Source organism: Temnothorax nylanderi, unplaced genomic scaffold (assembly GCF_030848795.1).
Source record: "Temnothorax nylanderi isolate EJ_2023f unplaced genomic scaffold, tnyl_v1.0 TNYL_tig0812_pilon, whole genome shotgun sequence".
In the NCBI taxonomy this organism is placed as follows: Eukaryota; Metazoa; Arthropoda; class Insecta; order Hymenoptera; family Formicidae; genus Temnothorax; species Temnothorax nylanderi.
The window spans coordinates 35015-56790 of record NW_027249874.1 but is presented as its reverse complement, the minus strand read 5'-3'; the positions used below and the strand labels follow the sequence as shown (position 1 = coordinate 56790).

At 32.1% G+C, this 21776-nt stretch overlaps 2 protein-coding genes across 3 annotated transcripts; one reads left to right on the top strand and one right to left on the bottom strand.

The window, feature by feature from the left end:
* Positions 1–509: 509 nt before the first annotated feature.
* Positions 510–21635, bottom strand: LOC139785483 (fatty acid synthase-like). 2 transcript variants are annotated; one of them, XM_071724635.1, is made up of 20 exons: positions 21507–21635; positions 21219–21413; positions 20699–20943; positions 18249–18480; positions 16362–16780; positions 15883–16182; positions 13338–13545; positions 12774–12934; positions 11539–11856; positions 10910–11406; positions 8605–8909; positions 7915–8313; positions 6820–7844; positions 6526–6755; positions 5610–6303; positions 4125–4953; positions 2668–3131; positions 2281–2535; positions 1475–1726; positions 510–1379 (listed from the first exon to the last, which is right to left on the bottom strand). In XM_071724635.1, the coding sequence occupies exons 2-20, from the start codon at positions 21379–21381 to the stop codon at positions 1284–1286; spliced, it is 7092 nt and encodes a 2363-aa protein (XP_071580736.1). In that variant the 5' UTR covers positions 21382–21413; positions 21507–21635; the 3' UTR covers positions 510–1283. The 2 variants fall into 2 exon arrangements, with proteins under 2 accessions (XP_071580736.1, XP_071580737.1); XM_071724636.1 differs by having other exon boundaries at positions 21219–21386; positions 21507–21556.
* LOC139785484 (uncharacterized) lies at positions 12032–12450 on the top strand. The gene is made up of 2 exons (XM_071724637.1): positions 12032–12235; positions 12333–12450. Exons 1-2 carry the CDS (start codon positions 12096–12098, stop codon positions 12448–12450), a joined length of 258 nt encoding a protein of 85 aa, XP_071580738.1. The 5' UTR covers positions 12032–12095.
* Positions 21636–21776: the final 141 nt, after the last annotated feature.

Here is a 21776-nt window from a genome sequence, read left to right as displayed (position 1 = left end):
TCCCAAGGCGATTTAGCTCGGCAACCTATTTGCGATGTATCAATGTATATGTTATCTAGCATATATTTTTTATTATTCATAAATAACAAATGAGGGAATAAATTTCTTATACCAGATCTCGGACTATTCCGAAATCCGAGCTCCGCGCATGTCAGGCGCGAACGTTTCCGCGGGTGGCCCTTGGCCACCAATCGCACACTGAGTCCTCGAATATCCTTCAACGTTTTTAAAACGCGATAAATTTATTGGTGATTAGCCCGGAGAGAGCCTCGTCTCGGAGATAATAAAGGTTTGCCGCTGTGTCGAGGAGGCTCTCTCTTTTCGAAGTTCTTCCGCTCAGTACACTTTGTATCACCGCTCGCGCAACCGCTTGAAAATAACTCGCAATCCGCTTTCAATCTCAAATCAGCTTGTGCTGTTAACTTCGCTGCTTTTCGCTGTGATAGCTTCTGCAATGTGCGCGCTACCACTCACGGCACTTAACTATTCTATAAATAATTGTACATACGTTCAGACTTTAAATATATTGTGCTTTATTGTATTTCTGTACTTGCTGTTTTTTTGTGGTCGTTCGGTTACCTCGCGCTATCTTGCGCTACCGCGTGCTCTCGAACACAAATTAAAAAATTTGTATTTTACTAATTTACTACATGTATATATGTATGTATGTATGGTTTATTTCTTATCCCCGCAGGGTTTGAAAGGCGTTTTTCAAGGAACGGTCCCAAACCTTTACAACCAACACCTCGCTTATCCGCATACATAAATTTTATACATATCTCTTATCCTAACGTAAGTTACCACTAGGTTAAGTAGATGTGGTGTGGTTGTGAGCTTCTTCCTCTGCATCCGCCTACACCCACACCCGCCGCGCACACACACACACCCTCTCCGCAGAGGGACTTCCGTTTCCTCTTGCCTTCAAATTTCCGATTGCACTACTTTTACCCCCCCCCCCCCCTCTCTTCGGCATACCACTCATTCTCTCTCATTTTCTCCTCAATCATACCTCCCTCCTCCCCTCCTCCTAGCCCTTCCACGTACCCCTTCTTGTTACTACATATATATTATATAGGTATATCATGTGTATAATATTTTAACAAAGATAATATTTTAACGAAGATAATTTAAAACAATAAATGTATACTTTATTTGGACACGTAGTAACATAATATATATTTAACAAAATATATATTATGTTACTAATATATATTTAACAAAATATATATTATGTTACTACGTCCTAATAAAGTATACATTTATTGTTTTAAATTATCTTCTATTCATTCTTCGTTAATAGCTGATATGATTTTGTCGTTGTCCATCATTGTGATATGATTACCTTCCACATAATGAATTTGCACTTTACCTTCGGTAACCTAAAAATAAATTATATTCTTGTTACAAAACTTTTTGTTATTTTTAAAAAATTGTAGTTTTATTTCAAAAATATCTATAACCAAATTAGATTTACCTTATGTAGACCATAATCCTCTTCAGTATAAAGGGCACTCGAAAAAGTGGGTTTTAGCAACGTTATGGGTGATTTAAGACGAGGTAATGAAGAAATATCATAATCCTGTATAGCGACTATATGATTGTAAATGGTGAAGTATATCAGTTTTTGATTTTCGATGGTCAATACATTTACATCGTTTGGGAAGTAAGCATGAAATATTTTTAATTTTTCCTCTACCGTGTTACATTTATTCAACTCTAATCCAAGCTGTAAATAAGAAAATTTTGAATTGTGTATGTTTAATAATAATAAATATGTACTAAAATAACATCTGCGTTTCATCAGTAATACAAAAGATTTATTGAATTCTCGAACAAGGGTAAAATCTGTTAATTGTTATCCTTGTTTATTTTATTAAAATTCCTAAATCTCCACATAAAAAAACGTCATAAAAGAACCACAACAGAGTATTGCAATTTTTGATTACAATAATACTTTAACATACGTTTTAGTCTGTCATCAAACTATCTTCAGTGTAATAAGTTAAGATAGCATATAAAGAGCGATAAACAAAAAGATAAAAGTAAAAAACGCAAATACTAATAATAAAAGTCGAAGAGCAAAATAAGAATTATGATGCGAAGACTTGGTGTTCTATGTAGAGAGTCATATTGTAAAACTGTCACTTAATTGTGATAATGTTATAGCTTCAAACAACGACAAACGAACAACCTCATTTTATTTAAATTTGTATAAGATTAAAATTACATAAGTAATTTTTACAATAAAAAATCAAAATATATTTTTTAAAATTTACTAACCGTTTCCTTGTTAATTGTAGCGTACATTTCTAATAAACCAAGTAAAACTGTATTTTGTAACTCTTCTAGTGAAGCACAGTAAAAATATTGATTAACCATAGTTTTCATTTGGTCAGGAGCTCCGTCTATTAGTATTAACCGTCCTGAGAAATCATTAGCTTCTAATAATCTTGCTAATTCGATGGCAATTAAGGATCCAAACGAATAACCCACTATGAGAAATTTCCTTTGATCTTTCATTTTCTTCAATATATGCTAAGAAAATAAATATGAATGTTTATGTAAGCTGTAGTAATATAAAAGACTTATAATTAGATATTGCTTATATATATAAATTATTTTAAAAAATAATCAAAAAAATATTTTAATTAACTTTAATCTTCTTACAGGCAGCAAATAAGCGGCTGATTTCATCACTGAATGATTTTCGTCGGGAATATTAAGTACACCATGTTGCAAACACGTTGCCGAAGATTTAATACCTGATGCTATAAACTTATATACACTTGAACATCCTTCGATTCCTGGCAAGAGAAATATATTGCCTCGATCAACCTCCTTCTTTGTAACAAGTTCTACAAGAATATCTGGAACAAAGTCTGAATCTTTTATTTTTCGAACCAACACGTCAAAATCTTCACTAATTTTGTTTGTATTGTGTGTCTTTCCTTGTTCAGTTGTATTTGTCATTTGTTTAAGTTTAGCAAAATTTAGAGTTCTAATATCTTGCGCTGTCAAGGAAATATCAAACTCTCTTTCCAACGTTTGCTTAATTTCAACTGCCATCATTGAATCCATACCCATTTCGACCAGTGGTACGTTTGGTGGCACCGTGTTTATGTTCTTCAATCCTATTTTAAAATAAAGTCAGAATTATACATTTAAATAAATTCTAGGTAAATATACCGAATAGGGGACTACCTTCTATGACCTTGATTTTGACATATATTATAGAAGTCACTCTCCTGAGTAACTTTCAAAAAATTTTAGCCGTTGCTTGTTATTTATTAAAAAGTTATTAACAAATATAACTGAGAAATAACAGTTTGTGTCAGTACTAAGGGAAATAATTTGCTGATATGTGCAGTGTACAGACAGTACACACGTAGTCGGAGAAGAGGTTACACCCCTCTCCGTGGCAAGGGTGAGGGGGGGTGGACCTCGGTTCACGTGGAAAGGAAAACCCGAACCGTAAAATGCTAGACCTCTTTTTGCTTTGTAAGTAAAGGTAGAGTGGGATGGACCTCGCTTCGTGTGAATGGTTCTCTAAACAGCATTGTATGGTTCGGATTTTCAACTTTCCACAAACTTTGCGAACCGAGGTCTCCCTAATATTGCTAAAATTGCGTCAGACGTGGATGATCAATGTATGTCATTAAATATTTGTAAGAGTATAATAAGAATATGAGTAAGAACGCAAGGATTACTTACTTTTTTACATTTATTTTTATTTTTATTTTTATTTTTTTTTTAGATATACCACCCTATTACCGACTAGATTTTCGAAAAAAGCAATTATTTTTACTCCCATATACCAATTGCGGTCTAAAAATTTTGGTTAGAATTCGAGTTACAAAGTATTTTATTATTTTATTAAAAATAGGAAAGTACGTAGGGGTCTTCTAGGACTTAATGGGTTAAGTCTATTGCGATTGTGAGAGTTTTCCAAAACATATACGTATTCCTTTAAATTCAATTTTGAGCATGAAATTTATTTTTCGAGATATTACTTATTCTAATAAATATTATACTTGGAATGACATTTTAATTTTACTTCTTTTTTTATGGCATTATATTTAGTTTTTTTCATCGTCTAGTTTATTTGTATATTTAAAACTGCTTACCCATAATATAAGCAACCGTTTCAGAAACATTCATTGATTCGCCAATTTTTGCTTTTTCAGCAACAACTATACTGCTTACGATAGGTCGGTTTTGTAGCAGGAATACTTCTAATGTATCCAAACAGGAAGATATTCGTTGTTGCAATGTACCTCCAATAACCAATTCCTTATTTTCTTCTTGCATATCTGCTACGAGTCCGACATCACCAATAGCACCCCACTGTATTGCTAAACCATGTAATCCTTCTTCCATCCTCTTCTCACAGATTCTCTCCATCACGGAATTAGCCATACCATAATTCGTTTGGCCTGCGTTTCCTCTTCCACACGAGACGGAAGAAAAAACGACAAAATGTCGAAGTTGTGGACAGACCTTCCTCGACAATTCGTCCATTTTTTTCGTCATCCATGCTTTTGATTTAAATGAATCCTCGAACGTTTGCGGTGATTGATTTTGAAACATACAGTCTTTTAAAACAACTGCTAGATTAAATATGGCATCCACTGGTGCTCTCCTCTCAGCAAATTTTAATATAGATTCACAGTCTTCATGTTTCAAATTATTATCGACTGTAACGATCTGTACATTTACACCGTAAGATCGCCATAGCTTCATTCTTGATTGCTGATAACCTCTTCTAATCCCGGATCGTGATGTCAAAACCAGATTTTTTGCACCTCGAAGAGTCAACCAATCTGCTAGCTCTAAACCAAAACCGCCTAGTCCACCCAAAATAACATAGGATTTATGATCCAGACAATGATATCGTGGATGAGCGAGTAGCGGAGCATCCAAAGGCTCTTTCTCTTTACGAACTCTTATTATTATCTGCAAATAAACAGTTAAGAAACAATCGTTACTATAAAGTGATAAATTATAAATAACGAAAGTTTTATCTTTTATTTTATTATTGATATTGTTTTGTATTTTATCATTAATTTTATTATTAATTTTAACATTGCGTTTTATGATTTAATTTTACTATTGCGAGGAATGACATTTATCTACAATATTTAGAAATAGGAGCAAACAAATAAGCTACGTTTATGTAAACAACAAAAATACGGAGTAAGAGTAAAGGCCATCGCACATAAAAATTGCATAGGCTGCATAAGCATAGCATAAGACCGCTGGACCAATGAACATCTTATGTAAATCGATATGGTGACATTATGCTGGATGCTCGTGGTTTAGCGGTCTTATGCTACGCTTATGCTAAGCTATGCATTTTGTGTGCGATGGCCTTAAGAGCAAACAAAACTATGTTTATGTATTCTTAAATAATAGTAAATAGTAAAAAAGTAAATAATTAATGTTATTTATTAATATAAATACAAGAAGTTTCGTGATTAAATATAATTTAAATAAACCTACATTTGTTGCTACCATTAATTAGAAAAACAAAAGAATGTTTCTAATTTGAGATAATAAAATATTTTGTATCATAATTACATATTTCTGTATATATAAAGAAATAATTGTACCTTGCCAATATGTTTTCCAGCGGCCATATATCTAAAGGCAGCTTCTATTTCATTTCTTTCGAAGACTCTTCTGCACAGCGGTTTAATAGCACCGTTTTTTAAACCTTCTGTTATTATCTTCCACAACTTTGACTTTTGTTCTGTGTTTGAATATAATAATTTATCTAATAAAATACCATAAAAACTGATATCTTTAGAAAAGATAGATATATCCAAAGAATTATTGGAAACCATATCAAATTTTCCAATTTCCAGAAAACGACCACCATTTGCTAAACAGCGAACAGATGCTTGTAATTTTTCTTCGGCTAAGGAATTCAATACGATATCCACTCCACGACCTCTTGTACGCTGTATAATCATTTGTTCAAAGCTTGTATCTCGAGAGTTTCCAATATTATCCTCGGGAATAGAGGGAAACGTTTCTCTTATAAATTGCCGTTTCTCGACAGTTCCAACTGTCGTAAACACTTCGCAACCTTCGTAAAGCGCAAGATGAATGGCAGCTTGACCAATACCTCCAGTACCAGAATGAATCAAGACTTTGTCTCCTTTTTTCATTTTACCCTTTATGTACAAAGCATAGTAGCACGTACTGTACACACACGGAACCGTTGCTGCATCTTCCATTGTCCATTTGTCAGGTATAATCCAACTGAGATATTTATCAGCCACGAGAATGTTCGTCATTCCTCTTTACATAAAAATTTTAAAAATGTGTTTATTTATCTAAACGTTACTTTAAAATAATGTACATCTTGCATATTTTTAATTTAATATTAAATTTAAGTTAATGTTACTTAAATTAAAACGTTATTAATACTAATTAATGATACTCATATAAAATAGAAATTAATACTGTCAATTGCAAAAAGTTCTTTTTATCGCATATGTATTGATATACTCTATATTTTACCCGTGTGAACATAATCCCATTATCCTCTGCTTATGCGTATTGAAACCAACAAATTCCAAGCCAATAAAACAATCGTTACCGCGTTCGAACGTTTCAGCGTTGAGTCTGCCAGTAGCTATCATGATATCTTTAAAATTAACAGACGTATAAATTACATCAACGAGGTTTTCATGGTTAATGTGAGACATTCTGCTCTGTGCCCAGCAGAGAGTACTCAGATCTCCTTGTACCTGTTATAAGTAAACATTAATTATTATTATTTATAATAAAATGTAATAGAACACCTTAACATACCATCTGCGTAACGTAAGCGCTCTGAACAAGTTTTGATTCCAACGATGGTAATGGTAAATGCCTGTATGATCCCCAAACGTTACCGGAACGTATAACGTTGATGGGTAGGTCCAACTGTAGCTGCTTCGTGTACAATGGTTCTTGCAAAGAAAATGTAGGCGTTTTGTCATCTTGAATAAATACGCTTCTAATTATTTCGCCGCCTGGTTCTTTTCGCAAACAATTAATAAAACCGAGTAGCCCGCATTCGAAGTCTTCTTCCGAGACAAGAATTATCTCCGTATTTACACCAGTCTCGCTTTGCACATTCATGATTGATTTCAGTTCATCTACCCATGAAAAATCGTAATTGTTTACATGTACAATTCGCTGGTTTCTCGCAATATTTCGCGATTTTCTTAATAACAAAAGCTTCTTGTCATTTATTTGTTTTTCCAGTATGATATCCAACTCATACGTTTTCAGACATGAATAATCGTAGACCGCACCGGATTCCTCCAAAGTCAGTAGAAAACCCTGTGGCATTAACAGAGACAGCAACTGCTTATATAATATTTTGCTATTTTTTGTCAAAATATCGAAACCAAGGACTATCAAACAATTCTCGTCCTTCGACAACTTAGTAATTTCTGTTGTAGAAACGTTGTCGGGCAAAGATATATTTGGGAATTTCTCGTGAGTCGTCACGAGTCTGGTGTTATGTCGAATCTGAGGTAAATCATTTAAGATTTCATTAACAAGTGGAGAATTTAAATCTTCTGATGTCACTTTGTCATTATCACCGATAAATTCGATAATTTTAACATTTATGTTATTGTAACATTCGAGTGCAATGTGCGTTGACATTCTAATTGCATCTTGTAACGACATAGTTCCTAAATCACGATGAGCAACAAATTTGTATTCTTCAAGAACGGGATTGACTGCTTTTTGCCGGCGAGATATAGGTGTAGCCACAATGCCACAAATTTCTATTCCTCCAGATATTATAGCGTCTAGAGACTTGTAATGACGAACAGAGAATTCTGTAACGTAGCAAACGAAATTCATGATTTATCAGACACTTAGCCACACTGTATTACTTATTTTACTTACGCCTTTCTTCAACTGGATAATCTTGAATTAGCTGTACGTGATAGTTCGGATCGATTGTCAGTTTGCGAATTCTTGTTGGAACAAAAAGACTTCTTGACTTCTGTCCTAATATCATCATTTGTAACATACTGTCCATAAATGCCACCCAGTTAGATGTCCATATGATATGGCCGTTTGATCCCGAAACCGATGCACTTTTTAATCCACGAAATACGCCGGTGTATTGATAACCACGAAGCCTTAATTCCTTGTAGATGTCTTTTGTACTCATTTCTTCTTCATCATCGACACATTCAGCAAGATTAGCAGATATTTTTTCATTTTCAATATTAGTTGGAATTCGTAATATTCCAGTAACAACAGTGTTATCTCCTTCGGTTATTTCAAACCTGTTGGTACCTAGATATAGATATAAATTCTTTAAACATAAAATGTTGTAATAAATTAAGTGAAAGAGAGATATATCAATATGAAATGAATATATCAATTTGGGATTAGTTATCTTACATAAAGCAATTTATTCGTAAAATAAGAGATTCCGTATTTGATTTAATTATTCTCATCCGTATATTTTTTACTTTACTTTAATTATAGAATAGAAATATTGCATCGTAAAAGTGGTACGAATCTTAAAATCCAATATTCACATAAGAAAATTAACTACGTAGTTAATCTATGTAATAATATTACCTTCTTGGATCGAAAAGGTTAATTCAATCTCATTTTGTTGTGATAGTACTGTAGCACGAGTAAAATTTACGTCCTCAAATACGATTGGTACATTGGTATACTCTTGTTTATTCAACGATGCTATCATCTCCCAGAGACAAAAAAGATATCCCATAGCCGGAAATAAAATTTTGTTATCTACCATATGGCCCGTTAAATATATGAATGCCTCATCAGTTATATTAATGCTGATAACCATTTCTCTTTTGAAAATTACTTTTTGATGAGTATATTGAAATACGTAAAAGTCTTCGGAATGATTCCATCTACAAACATCATTAAAATGTATTATGTAATTCACTTATAAATGTCATTGTTTATTTATTATCGAAATCATGTAAAATTTACTGAGATCTTAATATTTCTTAAATTCGCCTTTGCTCTTTATAAGCATGTGATACATGTAAGTATATTTATTGTTAAGATAAGTAGAACGATAGAGTATTATTTGGCTAAAATTGCTCAAAAAAGACCGCCTTCCGATAATTTGAACTTTCATATATGTTGTCAACTGCAATCGGGGACGATTACGATAACTGTGTCCACTTTATTTGACGATGGTTTCTGGTAGTATTTTTTACGCTAAACAAAAAAATTATATAGGTCTTATAGGACTAACTGCTTTAGTTTTCAAGATATACAGTGTTAAAGTTAAAAATAAATAAATATAAATTAAAAATTAATACTTCAATTGTATATGTGTAGACAGCACACATGTAGGCGGAAGTGGGTAGGGGTGGACCTCGGTTCGCAGAGAAAGTTGAAAACTTGAACCGTACAATAATAGACCTTGTTTCGCCTTATAATCAAGCCAGGGGTGGGGTGGAGTGGACCTCGTCCTAATGTCTTGTGTTGTTTATGATTTTTGAACGTAAATCGTAATCCGCCTGCGGCGGAGCCCTTCCCCGGCATACAAAACTAATCTAACTCAAAACCTATTTCTAAAAACCTAAAATTAAAATTTGGAAGTAGAGACAAATATTGATCATAGAATTTTTTTACTATTTTTTCCATGTTTCTCGCCAAAAATGCCTCCGAAAACTACACGTTTCAAGGGACCAAAGTAATCGTAATCGTCCTTTTATTTTTAATTTTAACACTTTATATGTCGAAAACTAAAGCAGTTAGCCTTATAAGACCTGTATAATTTCTTGTTCAGCGTAAAAAATACTAGAAACCATCGTCAAATCAAAGGGCCATTATCGTAATCGTCATACCAATCGTAATATTTCAAAAAATTACTCTCTAAAAGTCGAAAAGTGAAATATCACTCAAACGAGAGAAATACAAGTGTAACGAAAAGTGAAAATTGAACCTGTGCACTTCAAGTAATTCGCCACTCTAAGAAAGAATAAAATTGCGCTGTATAAGTTGGAGTGAAATCGCACTTCTGTTTGAGTGAAAGGCAATCTTTTCGAGTGCAGTAGATCATTGCCCATAGTGAATTATGTTACTCTACAATTTTGAGGAAAATTTAACTCTGTTAGAGTCATTTATCAATCGATCTTTAGTGAATCGTGATTTACTATAACTTTAGAGATTAAATCACACCGATGGAGTAGTCGCTCTAAATTTGAGTAAAAATTCACTTCACTTATAAGTGCCCGTATTTAGTCAAATTAGAGTGATAACCTTCTCTTTTGGAGTGACTTATCGCAATCACTCTAATAGTATTAGTGGCGAAACCACTCTATGAGATTTAGGATGCGTTTGCGGAGCACTCTATTATAGCGCCATTGCGTCATTTTGTCCTTGTTTTACACCTAATGAGCAATAAAGATTGCATGCAATAGCGCTAATAGCGCGCTCAGCGAACGCATTCTTAGAGATTAAAATCGCCGACTATAGCCGACGCTCATTATTTATTAAAAAATTATTAATAAATAAGTTTCATAAATAAAACATAATCTTCTACAATTCTACACATATGGGTTTTCAACTTTCCACCTAAAGTACTAAAAGTCTGTTTTTGTATATCTGAACTAGAGGTAATACGTTTTCTGTATTTAAAATAAAATATAGGCATATGTTTAAAATTTGGCGAAAGCAAGAAGGAAAATTCTAATGCACTCACAGTTCAGTGTATCAATAAAAAACAAATTTCTTATCTACATCACTCGGAAAAAAAAACAGACACGTAATTCAATATTATGTTGTTTGTTAAATATAATCTTTTAATTTTACTTTAATGCTTTAAAGTAAAGCTCATGAAAGTTTCCGTTATTCAGATATTTTCCATTTGAACATAAACGCAAAATATGTATACCTTATGAGAGGAGAAGTCATTGGGGTACCACGGCTTACTGGAAATTTTACTATCGGATAGAGATTTGCAATCTGTGGCTGCAATCCTGCATTATAGAGTTTTCCGATTGATTCTAAAAATATCTCACCACTATGATCCTTGGTACGTTCATATAACGCTACATTTGTTACTGTAGAGCATAAATAGTTGTTTAAAATGTATTGAAGAATATTCTGAGGAGATATCTCAATCGTCACTGCATTTTTTGGAATCGAACGCATCGTCTTTGCGAATAACACCGAGGATAACAGATAATGTGTATAATATTTTGAACATAAAGGCAGAAGTGTGTTGGAATACTCGTGAGCGGTTGTTGTTAACCATTTTGAGCTGCGAAATCTTTTCTGTGGTAATATTTGGTTCAAGTATATTTCGGACTTAGCTACAGCAGGTTTGATGTAACGACTATGAAAAGGTATATTACCACAAAGAATCCTTTTTACAGAAATATTATCAGCCTAAAAGTATGAGAAGAAAATTGTAAATAATAATTGTCATTTGGTTAGCCTAATAAAATTATAGGTATTATAATAAAACGATTTAAAGAAACTAAGCAGATAATATTATGTTGTTTATAAACATTAGTATACCTGCAGTTTGGTGAGAAATGCTTCTATAGAATTTTTTGGTCCGCTCACAATAAAATTAGAAGAACTATTGTAACAAGCTATATCGATATCTGAAGGACACATAACTTTTATGGTTTCAAAATCAAGATTAATTTCAGCCATGGAGCCATTAATTATTTTCGACTCATGAAGTGCTAAACTGATGAAATATGCCGACAGAATCGTTTCTTCGGCCGTTAAACATCCATCGGCATATCCACAGAGTAGTTCACCAATGGAATGACCGATTATAAAATCGGGGACGATACCAATAGATGTTAAAAGATCGACCAATCCAATCTGTAACACATATAAAAGAAATACTTTCCCATTTAGTTTAAATATAAAGATTAGAATTATAAAGTAAATATTTAATTGTCTTTGATATATGGTATATGTGTCCCATGGGACTGTGTTGAAACTGTAGAGTTGGTACGCTCCTCCGTGACTTCAGATAGGGTCTTACAGTTAACGATCGACTATTTGAAGGTTCGCAATTTTATTTTGGCTGTGGTAGAAGCAAGTTCGAGCACGTCAAAATGAATAATTTAACTACGGAAGAAAAGGTTTACCTCATCGAGTGCTTCTTTTCTAGAGGAAAAATATATAGCAGTGCTTTTAAGGGGTTTCGTTCTAAGTACGGAACGCATAAAGTTACGAGCGAAACGACACCTAAGAGGTTAGAATTTATCATTTATTTAAATTTATGCGTTACATTACTTCATTTTTCGGCAATAAATCTCCATTAAAATCAATTTTTGTGTTGTTTTTGACAGAATTATCGATAATTTCATGCAATATGGAACAATTAAAGACCGTAGACATGATCTGCCAGGCCCGTCTGCATTATTCTGGAAACCCGGAAACAGTTCCAGATTTAGTTGCAGCGATTAAAAAAGTTGTCAACAACATAAAAGACGATATGTTAGAGAAAGTTTTTACGAGTTTTCGTAAAAGAATTGAATTCTGTACCGGTTCAAATAGTGCGCACTTCGAAAATATTTATCACTAGTTTACTCAACTTATATGCAAACGTTCTGTTCAATTCAATTTATACCCATTCAAAATTGCAGATTTTCCTTTTTTCAACGCAGCTTTAGCCATGTCAATAACTACATGCATTCGCAAATGACAGCTGATTGGTTTCAACACAATCCCATGGGACACCCCATATAAAATACATTTATATAAAGTTAAAAAGAAAGTCTTTTTCTTACTTGTAGTCCAATGAGACCCAATAATAAATTAATGATATTATCAAAAATATTTTTATTATTACTTGTTAAAATATCTGTAAGTAATATTCCGTAAGGTCTTAGAACAATATCACATTTCTGGATTGCCTTGGCAAACACTGATAATTTCATTAGAGCGCGACCTATTAAAATATTAATAAAGTTTTAAAATTTTAATATACAGATATTGTGTATATGCATCTGCGTATTTATAGTATATACACACGCAAACATGTACACACACGCCATTTAGTATTGAATGTAATCGAGAAGGATATGCAAGAAAGAAACCTAGCTTTTCGCCATGTTGTAACATTTATTCTGACAGAATTAAATTTACTTGTTAAATTTTATAAATTAAATTTTTAATAAATAGAAGGCAATAAATAAAACTTTATGCAATATTTCAAGTTCGAAAACATGTTAAGAACATGTTGAGATCATGATCATACTGCTTTTCTGAATAATTATAAAAGATTATTGATATTTTTATATTTTACGTATATCCTTAAGATTAAAGTAGTTTATAATAATATATTTCCTTACTCATTCCAAAGCATTGAGATCCTAGTCCAGAAAATATAAAACAAATCGGTCTTCTGATATATGGAGTATGTTCTATTTTATTAATTGTATTATGAGATATTTTGGATCCAGTTATCATATACCCTCTATAAAGGTGACCTTCTATATTATCATCATGAATATGATGTAAAAGAGATATAAATTCTGCATCTATTGATCGACTCCGCACCTGCATTCAGTAACAATAATATTCATTGAAATATATAATCTAGCAATAAGAGACAAGCACGATGTTTTTACGCTTAAATTTATTATATAGGTCTACCAGAAAGTACAGTCAATAAAATTATGTACGTTTTGATCCTTTTTTTGGGTCATCTTCAGCGCATATCCTAACATTAAAGTAAGCTACAGTCATTATAAATATACGAAACCTGATTAAACCGCATACATCAAGTCAAATTAATATTATCATTAATTCTCACAATAACCGTTTGGGTAGATGCATACTCCCAAGCATTCTCGTGTGTTTTATTTCTAGTTAAAGAGCCAGGAAATTTGAGATAGAGTGTTATGTTCTTTGTCATTATGGATCGTTAGAACTTCGGAAATACCTGTATGAAACATTCGGAGCAAATAACATCTATTTTCAGATGAAATGCATAATGTAAAGTCATGATAAACTTAAATTTCACTTTATCGTTCTATACAAGATATGTTGATGATATTGCAATGGCAGTGCCTTCCACCAGATGTACTCATACTTTAGAAGTTTTCAATTTATTTCATCCTAGATTGCAAGATTCATTATGGAGGTCAGCGCGGATGACAAGTTAAATTTTTAGGAGATTACTATGATACGTACAGGAAACCATTTACTATTCGATTGGTTTCACAAACCAACGTTCTCTGGAAGATATTTAAATTTCTTGTCTCAACACCCTCTTTGCCAGAAAAAAGGTACGGTAATTAGTCTAACAGATAGAGTCTTTTGGTCGTCACATCCTAAATTTCAAGAAAAATAATCTTGAATTAGTAATTTGAATTTTATTAAATAACTGCTATCCGTTAGTGCTTATTTTTAAGATCATGCATGAACGGCTTAAATTTCTTTTTGTCAATCTGCATCTTGAGATAGATAAAAAGCAAAAAGATAATATTACTGCGTTTTTACGATATCTTTCCTACAATAACTGAAAAATATAAGAACTGAAAAATATAAGAAAATATAAGAACATAACTAAAGATTTAAAAGTTAAGCTCTTGTATGTCAGTCTCAATAAATTGGGTAGCTTTATCAAAGTACACAAAGATGTTCTTCCTAATTCTTTGTGCAGTAAGATTGTATGTAAAATCAGTTGTAATGAATATGAGGCATCTTATGTTGGCCAGACGGGTAGACAATTACAAACGAGAGTTAAAGAACATAAATCTTATATTAGAAGAAACACTAATGGTCATTCTGTTTTGACGAATCACAGATTGGAATGCAATTATGACTTTAATTGGAATGAAGTGGAAATTTTAGATAAAGAACCGCTTTTAAACAAGCGTTTAATTTCTGAAATAATTGATATTAGAAGATATTAGAAGAAATGGCTCGAATTTGTAGATACAGAAAATTTATCTGAACATATATAAATGTTATTGAGAGTCTTTCGAAACTTTAAATCCACACTATTGTTTGTGTTTTATCTTACCCCCCCCCCCCTTATAAATCGCGTTAACATTGCTAGAATAGATGTGTCACTGTTCTGAACGTTTCCCAGACACATTTTAATCCACCGCTTATTATAATTTTGTGCACAATGTGACTAGCACTGCTAATTGGTTGTAACTAAACGACATCCATTTTTGTAAGTTGCTATCTCGAATTTCTTGGCTCTCTAACTAGGAATAAGACACACGAGAATGCTTGGGAGTATTTCGGAGTGTGTATCTGCCCAACGGTTATTGTGAGAATTAATGATATCAATTTGACTTGATGTATGTGGTTTAATCAGGTTTCGTCTATTTATAATAACTGTAGTTTACTTTAATATTAGGATAATGCGTTGAAGATGACAAAAAAGGGTTGAGACGTACGTAATTTTATTGATTGTACTTTGTGATAAAAATATCGCGTTTATTTCTTATGGCCAGATTATATATTTAAATTTTTTATACAGGGAACCCTCCCCCCCCTTTACATATCTAATAATATTCACCTTATCCTTCTTGGAATAATTTTACATAAAAGAGAAAAAAATAATACGATTTAATTTTGCAAAGAATGTCTTGCTAATAATATATTATTATTATTTAATAATTTAATATTTAATATTCAATATTATTATTTAATATATTGAACAAAACACATTGATTTTTCTTTTTTGCGCAGATTTGAAATAATTTAAAAAATGTATACTTTATTATGTAGGTATGCGAAATTATTTTTTTAGATCCCTTATAAATATATATTTAAATTTATTTTAGGTTTATTATATTTACGTGGTAATAAAAAAGTAAATGTTATCAGAAGCCATTGCTGAAATAAATCAAGTAAGCCGTTACAATATTTGCTTACGCTTACGTAATCAAAAATTATTTTAACTGCTTCCTCCGTACGACCAGATACAGCTACAAGCCTAGATAAGTCATCATTCGGAGCTCCATTGTTGATTTTTTGTTTAGGATTTGATTTTAATAATATGTGGCTATTAGCCCCTCCAAATCCAAAAGAATTGACAGCTACATAACCACCCTCCCATTCTGTTGGTTCAGTGACAATCTTTATTCTTCCTTCGATAATAGCAGTTAACTCTTTCCGCGGACGCTTGAAGTGTATAGTAGGCAATATTGTGCCAATTTCCATCGCTAATAATACCTTTTAAAAAAATCACATCTTTTTATTAGCAGTATAATTATAGTAATTATACTGCTAATTATTTTATAAAAATGTAATATATACGTATGTATTATAGTTATAACAATATAAGGAAATATAAATTGCTATAATCATATTTTGAGCAAAGTCAGTGTTAAATCATTTTATTACAAATGTACCTTTGCGATTTGACAAAGGCCACTGGCAGGTTCGGAATGTCCAAGATTCGATTTTACCGAGCCCATCAATAAAGGAGTGTTTCTTTTGGCGCATAAAGTCTGGTCAATAGACATAACTTCAACGGGATCACCGGCAAGAGTACCAGTTGCATGAGCCTCCATGTAAGATAACTCACTGGGCATGATTTCACATTCCTCGTAAAATTCATTCAACAATATTTTCTGCTTCTCGACTGATGGAAAGGTAATACCTTCTTCTTTAAAACCATCGCAATTCATTTTACTGTGTACGACGGTCGCATATATTCTTCTTGCATTTTTTGCCTTTTGCAGATATACTACCGCAACCGTATCGCTACGCATATATCCGGCGCCTTCCTCGTCAAAGGGTTTACAGTAACCGTTAGAAGACAAAACCCCTGAAAGAAATTGATACTAATAAACAAAATTTTTCTAGTTTTGATATCATTATAAAATGCAGAAATACGGGATAAACACTGGCAAAATAAATATTATAAGTAAAATAAATTTTATTTTTATTTTAATAAAAGACGCGAATATAAACATCTATATTTTAGAAAGTAGTGAAGACATACATTAAAATATTAATATCGATTATTTCAATTTTACACTATTAATCAAAACAAAAATACAAATAATTTTACTTTGACTAATGTGTTCCCCTTATTTATGCTCTCTCTAATATTTCATTTTGAATTAATACTGTTTTGCTTATTGAATTTCTTCAAAGACAAAAATGCACGGAAATAATGCTAGTTGTAGAGTTTAGAACTAGATACAAAAGCAATATAATTAAATAAATATAGCAATGTGGAAGAAACTGTCATTTACGGTCCAAGCTAGATCTGGGTAGCCTAATAATATTTCTGTGTGTATTTATACATGTCGCAGCTTTTTTGCGAAATCAGCCTTTTTGCAATAAGGCTAGCCTGTTTGCAAAACGGCGGCCTTTTTGCGAAAGATAGTTCGTTTCTCAATCAGGCTGATTTTTTATTTCAAATTTTTAGAAATAGGCTTGGAGTTAGATTCGTTTTTTATGCGAGGGAAGGGCTCAGCCTACATGTGTACTTTCAAGTAAAAAAAAATTGAACTGTGCGCCAATGAAATCATTTTTTTCGAATAATAAAATTTATTAATTTCTTTTAAATAAATATTTGGTTAGGAGTATTCAAATAAATAATTTTTTGTATCTGAAACAAAATTTTTCTAATTTTAATCAATTTTTTTCTCAGTGTAAAAAAATAAAGAATAAATTTTTTTTGCCTGGAATGTTAACATTGCTCATACTTTTTCTAATGTCAATTTTGGTTTTAATTAATACTATTCATCTTATTACATTCCGTGGACCCCACGATCAGGTTGTTTTGCAAAAGTTTAGCAAAATAATCTTCTAGCTGTTGGTACATGTAGAGAATTAGTCTAGGTATGACTTGTGAGATACTGTATACCATATGTCCTTACTTTTTACCCTTTTCCCGTTTCCCGAAAAATAAAAAGAAATCCCGGAGTTTGTACATAACAATACCTCAAAATCTAAATGAATAATATTTTCAAGAGAAAAGATGAGCGAAAGTTATGTTTGTTATAGAGTTTAAAAATAGAGTACAAAAACAATTAATCTTGTTAGACAAATATTTTCTTGTTAAATATTGTACCATAAATGAAAGAAAACGTATCGTATTAATATAACAAGTACACGACATAATATACGTGTATGATCAATGGTTACCAAAATAAAAAAATCTGAAATTTACGTAAAAATGGAAATAAATAAGATATAAGTAAATATATCAATATTTTTTATGACCCAACATACAATATACAATATATAAATATACAATATAATAAGATATAATAAATACATACCTAGATGGTAAAATTGAAATTGTACATGAGGATGGAGGCATAGATTGGCGGAAGCGATAATAGCCGCGTCGCACTCTCCGGACCGAATCAGCTCGTAAGCTTTCACTATAGCAACGTTACTTGAACTACATGCAGTATCAATATTATGCGATTGTCCAATAACGCCGAGCCAGTAAGAAATTTGGTTTGCCGCGATAGAAATGTTGGATCCAATCATAGATAATCTAGCAAGCTAATCACAGTACATGTTTCTGAATGTATTTGAAATATTAAAATGTACAAATAATAAGTTATAAGTTAAATATTTATACATACAATGAAAGGGCACAGAGCCGTAACAAGGTTCGTGTTGAATTATTTTTAATAAACAAGTAACACAATAAATAATAAATAATAACACAGGCCGACATTTTTAAAAACCTGAGACCAGACTATACTTTCCCAAAGGTTTTCGGCCCGCTGAATCCGAATCCGCCAGCGGAATTGCTCCATCACATCAGGTTTTCGAGATATCCTAACCTGAAAGTGCAAAAAACACAGTTTTTCGCTATATTCGGGGTTATATTAAACCGCGAATTAATTTTTCTCCACAAAACTCGTTACGGCATCTGAAAGTACTACTCTTCGCCTTCAAAATGCTTTTTGAATTTTTCAGATATCTTATTTCTTCTCGGAGATATCGTCCGTTGAAATTTTTTAGTTTGGCGTTTTCGTTACAACCTCCCTAACTTTGAAAAAAGTCTAAGATTTTCGAATTCGCCTTTTTTTTGGTCAATTAGGCAGACCACAGTTATGTATTCTTATGTTTTTGGAGTAGCTGAATTTGAAATTGCAGTCTGCTTACTCCATCGAGTCATAGCTATGGGGGGGGGGGGACTCGATGGGGTAAGCAGACTGCAATTTCAAATTCAGCTACTCCAAAAACATAAGAATACATAACTGTGGTCTGCCTAATTGACCAAAAAAAAGGCGAATTCGAAAATCTTAGACTTTTTTCGAGGTTAGGGAGGTTGTAACGAAAACGCCAAACTAAAAAATTTCAACGGACGATATCTCCGAGAAGAAATAAGATATCTAAAAAATTCAAAAAGCATTTTGAAGGCAAAGAGTAGTACTTTCAGATGCCGTAACGAGTTTTGTGGAGAAAAATTAATTCGCGGTTTAATATAACCCCGAATATAGCGAAAAACTGTGTTTTTTGCACTTTCAGGTTAGGATATCTCGAAAACCTGATGTGATGGAGCAATTCCGCTGGCGGATTCGGATTCAGCGGACCGAAAACCTTTGGGAAAGTATAGTCTGGTCTCAGGTTTTGGAGTTTCGCAAAATTTTGTCGGCCTGTGTAATAGATTATTATTTACGCAGGCGAAATAATGTATTTTCTCCAATTTCATTAGGTTTAATAATAGGTTATTGCGATAAATATTACCACATGACTCAGTAGTCGAATTGATACAAAACCTTTCACGGAACGAGGGTGGTTCGAACCCTGGCTGAGCATATTTTTTGCAATAATTTCTTTACAGTTATTTGGATACTTAGCAAGCTGAGAAAAAAATGTGTTAATCCCAAAAAATATTTAGTCCGATACGAGCAACTAAACACGTTAGTTAGTTAACTAAACATTAGTTGTTTCAATTATTAAGTTGCACTAAAAAAGGTATAGTGCATTCATGTCAACTTTTAAATTTTTTAAATCAAGAATTAATTAATCCAACTAATATTTAGCTAAAATGTTTAGTTGCTCGTATCGGACTAAATATTTTTTAGAATTAACAAATTTTATTCTCAGTGCATCAAAATCAAATCGAAACAATTTAATTAGGGGGGAGGGAGTGGATTTTACTATTTACTACGCCAACCAGAACTGTGTTGCAAGTCCGACAATTTGACGGCGTGCAGTTTACTATGGTTGGAAAATATGTGTCACTTATTTATTAAAAATAATTTAACACGAACACCTTGTTACATCTCTGTGCCCTTTCTTTGTATGTTTGAATTTTAATCATAGGAGTCTTTTAAGATTTTAAATATTTATTTTTAAAACTGTTTAAAAATATTATATAATTTTCCTATACTTTACATAGTAAAAGGGAACAGATTTCTATGCTTGCAACAAGAATTTTACACACATATGGTTATTATTTTCTTAAATAATTTTTTATTAAGACTCCTGGTCTCTGTTGATGCTGTTCTTATTTCTTATTTAATGACACGTCAGAAGCGAGAAATGACACATTGAAAATTTTTGCATGGTATTTCCAAATAAAAAGATCACTTCAGCACACTTCAAAAATACTCTAAGTTCTATCCATTTCCCCTGACAGCAAGAATTTTCAACGTGTCATTTCTAGCTTCTGAAGTCATTAAATAAGGACAGCATCAGCAGGGACTAAGAGCCTTAATTATGCTGTATATAATTATGCTGTATATAATTAAATATATCACACCTTAGGTTTAAAAGATAAATACGATCGAGTCTCAGATATAGAAAATGCTGTAAGAACACTTGTTCTTGTTCCTCGTAATTCTTTTGGGTTTACACCCGCATCGATAATTGCTTCGTAAGTATGTTCTAATAACATTCTAAACATAGGATCCATTACATCAGCTTCCGTAGCGGGTATATTGAAAAATTCTGAATCGAATTTTTCTATATTGTTGACTTGACCGATGCGATGGGGCATATCATAAGCTATATATAAGAAATAAATATATTAACAAGTAACAAGAAAAAAGATGTCATGAAAATGTTTGAATTAATAAATTGTAATTTATATAATTTTCTACATAAATTATGAGGATTATATATATATATAGTGTAACACACAGTTTATTCGATTATGACATTGTTTTTAAAAGTTTTTGGATTAGATATTGCAAATCTTTAATTATAATTATTATAAAATACGAATTTTTTTTAAGTCTCGAAAATATATATAGCTTAATATTAATAGAAAAATTTATTACAATTATTCCACCGTCGATGATCGCTCGAACCAAGATCCACCTTGTTAAAAAGATTTTCTTGAAACTCTTTTAAATTGTCGCTATTAGGAAATCGGCCAGCAATACCGGAGATAACAATTTCTTCTTCAGCATCAATGCTGTTATACGAGTTCGGTCGATTCATAGTATCTTTATTTTTTTCAAAACAGACAAATTCTACAAAATGCCGTTATTTATTTTTTGAGAAAACAGATATAAATGTAAAATAAAGAAAAAAATCAAATACTATTTAAAATTACATATACGTACCAATACGAAGGGGAAGCAACGTGGCAATAGAAACAATCAAGATTGAAGTTAAAGCGTAACTAAGTCACATATCTCCGATTCTCTCTACTTATATAAACTATTCCTGTACATACGTATTAATGTTGCAATAATGTTCGATTAAAATTTCTAATATTTCAACAGCTGACGCATCCGGCATGTTTACCATACAATCGTGGAAATTACTGAGATATAGACACAATTTTTACTGAGTATATATGTATGATTATATATGATCATATAAGAAATGGA

Bases quoted from the DNA above. Each gene is read 5' to 3' on its own strand.
- LOC139785484 (XM_071724637.1), top strand. From the start codon at position 12,096: ATGAATAATTTAACTACGGAAGAAAAGGTTTACCTCATCGAGTGCTTC. The intron at 12,236-12,332 runs GTTAGAATTTAT...TGTTTTTGACAG, and splicing joins AGCGAAACGACACCTAAGAG to AATTATCGATAATTTCATGC.
- LOC139785483 (XM_071724635.1), bottom strand. From the start codon at position 21,381: ATGAATCGACCGAACTCGTATAACAGCATTGATGCTGAAGAAGAAATT. The intron at 11,407-11,538 runs GTATACTAATGT...TCATACTTTTAG, and splicing joins CATTTCTCACCAAACTGCAG to GCTGATAATATTTCTGTAAA. The intron at 4,954-5,609 runs GTACAATTATTT...GTTTATTTGCAG, and splicing joins CTGGAAAACATATTGGCAAG to ATAATAATAAGAGTTCGTAA.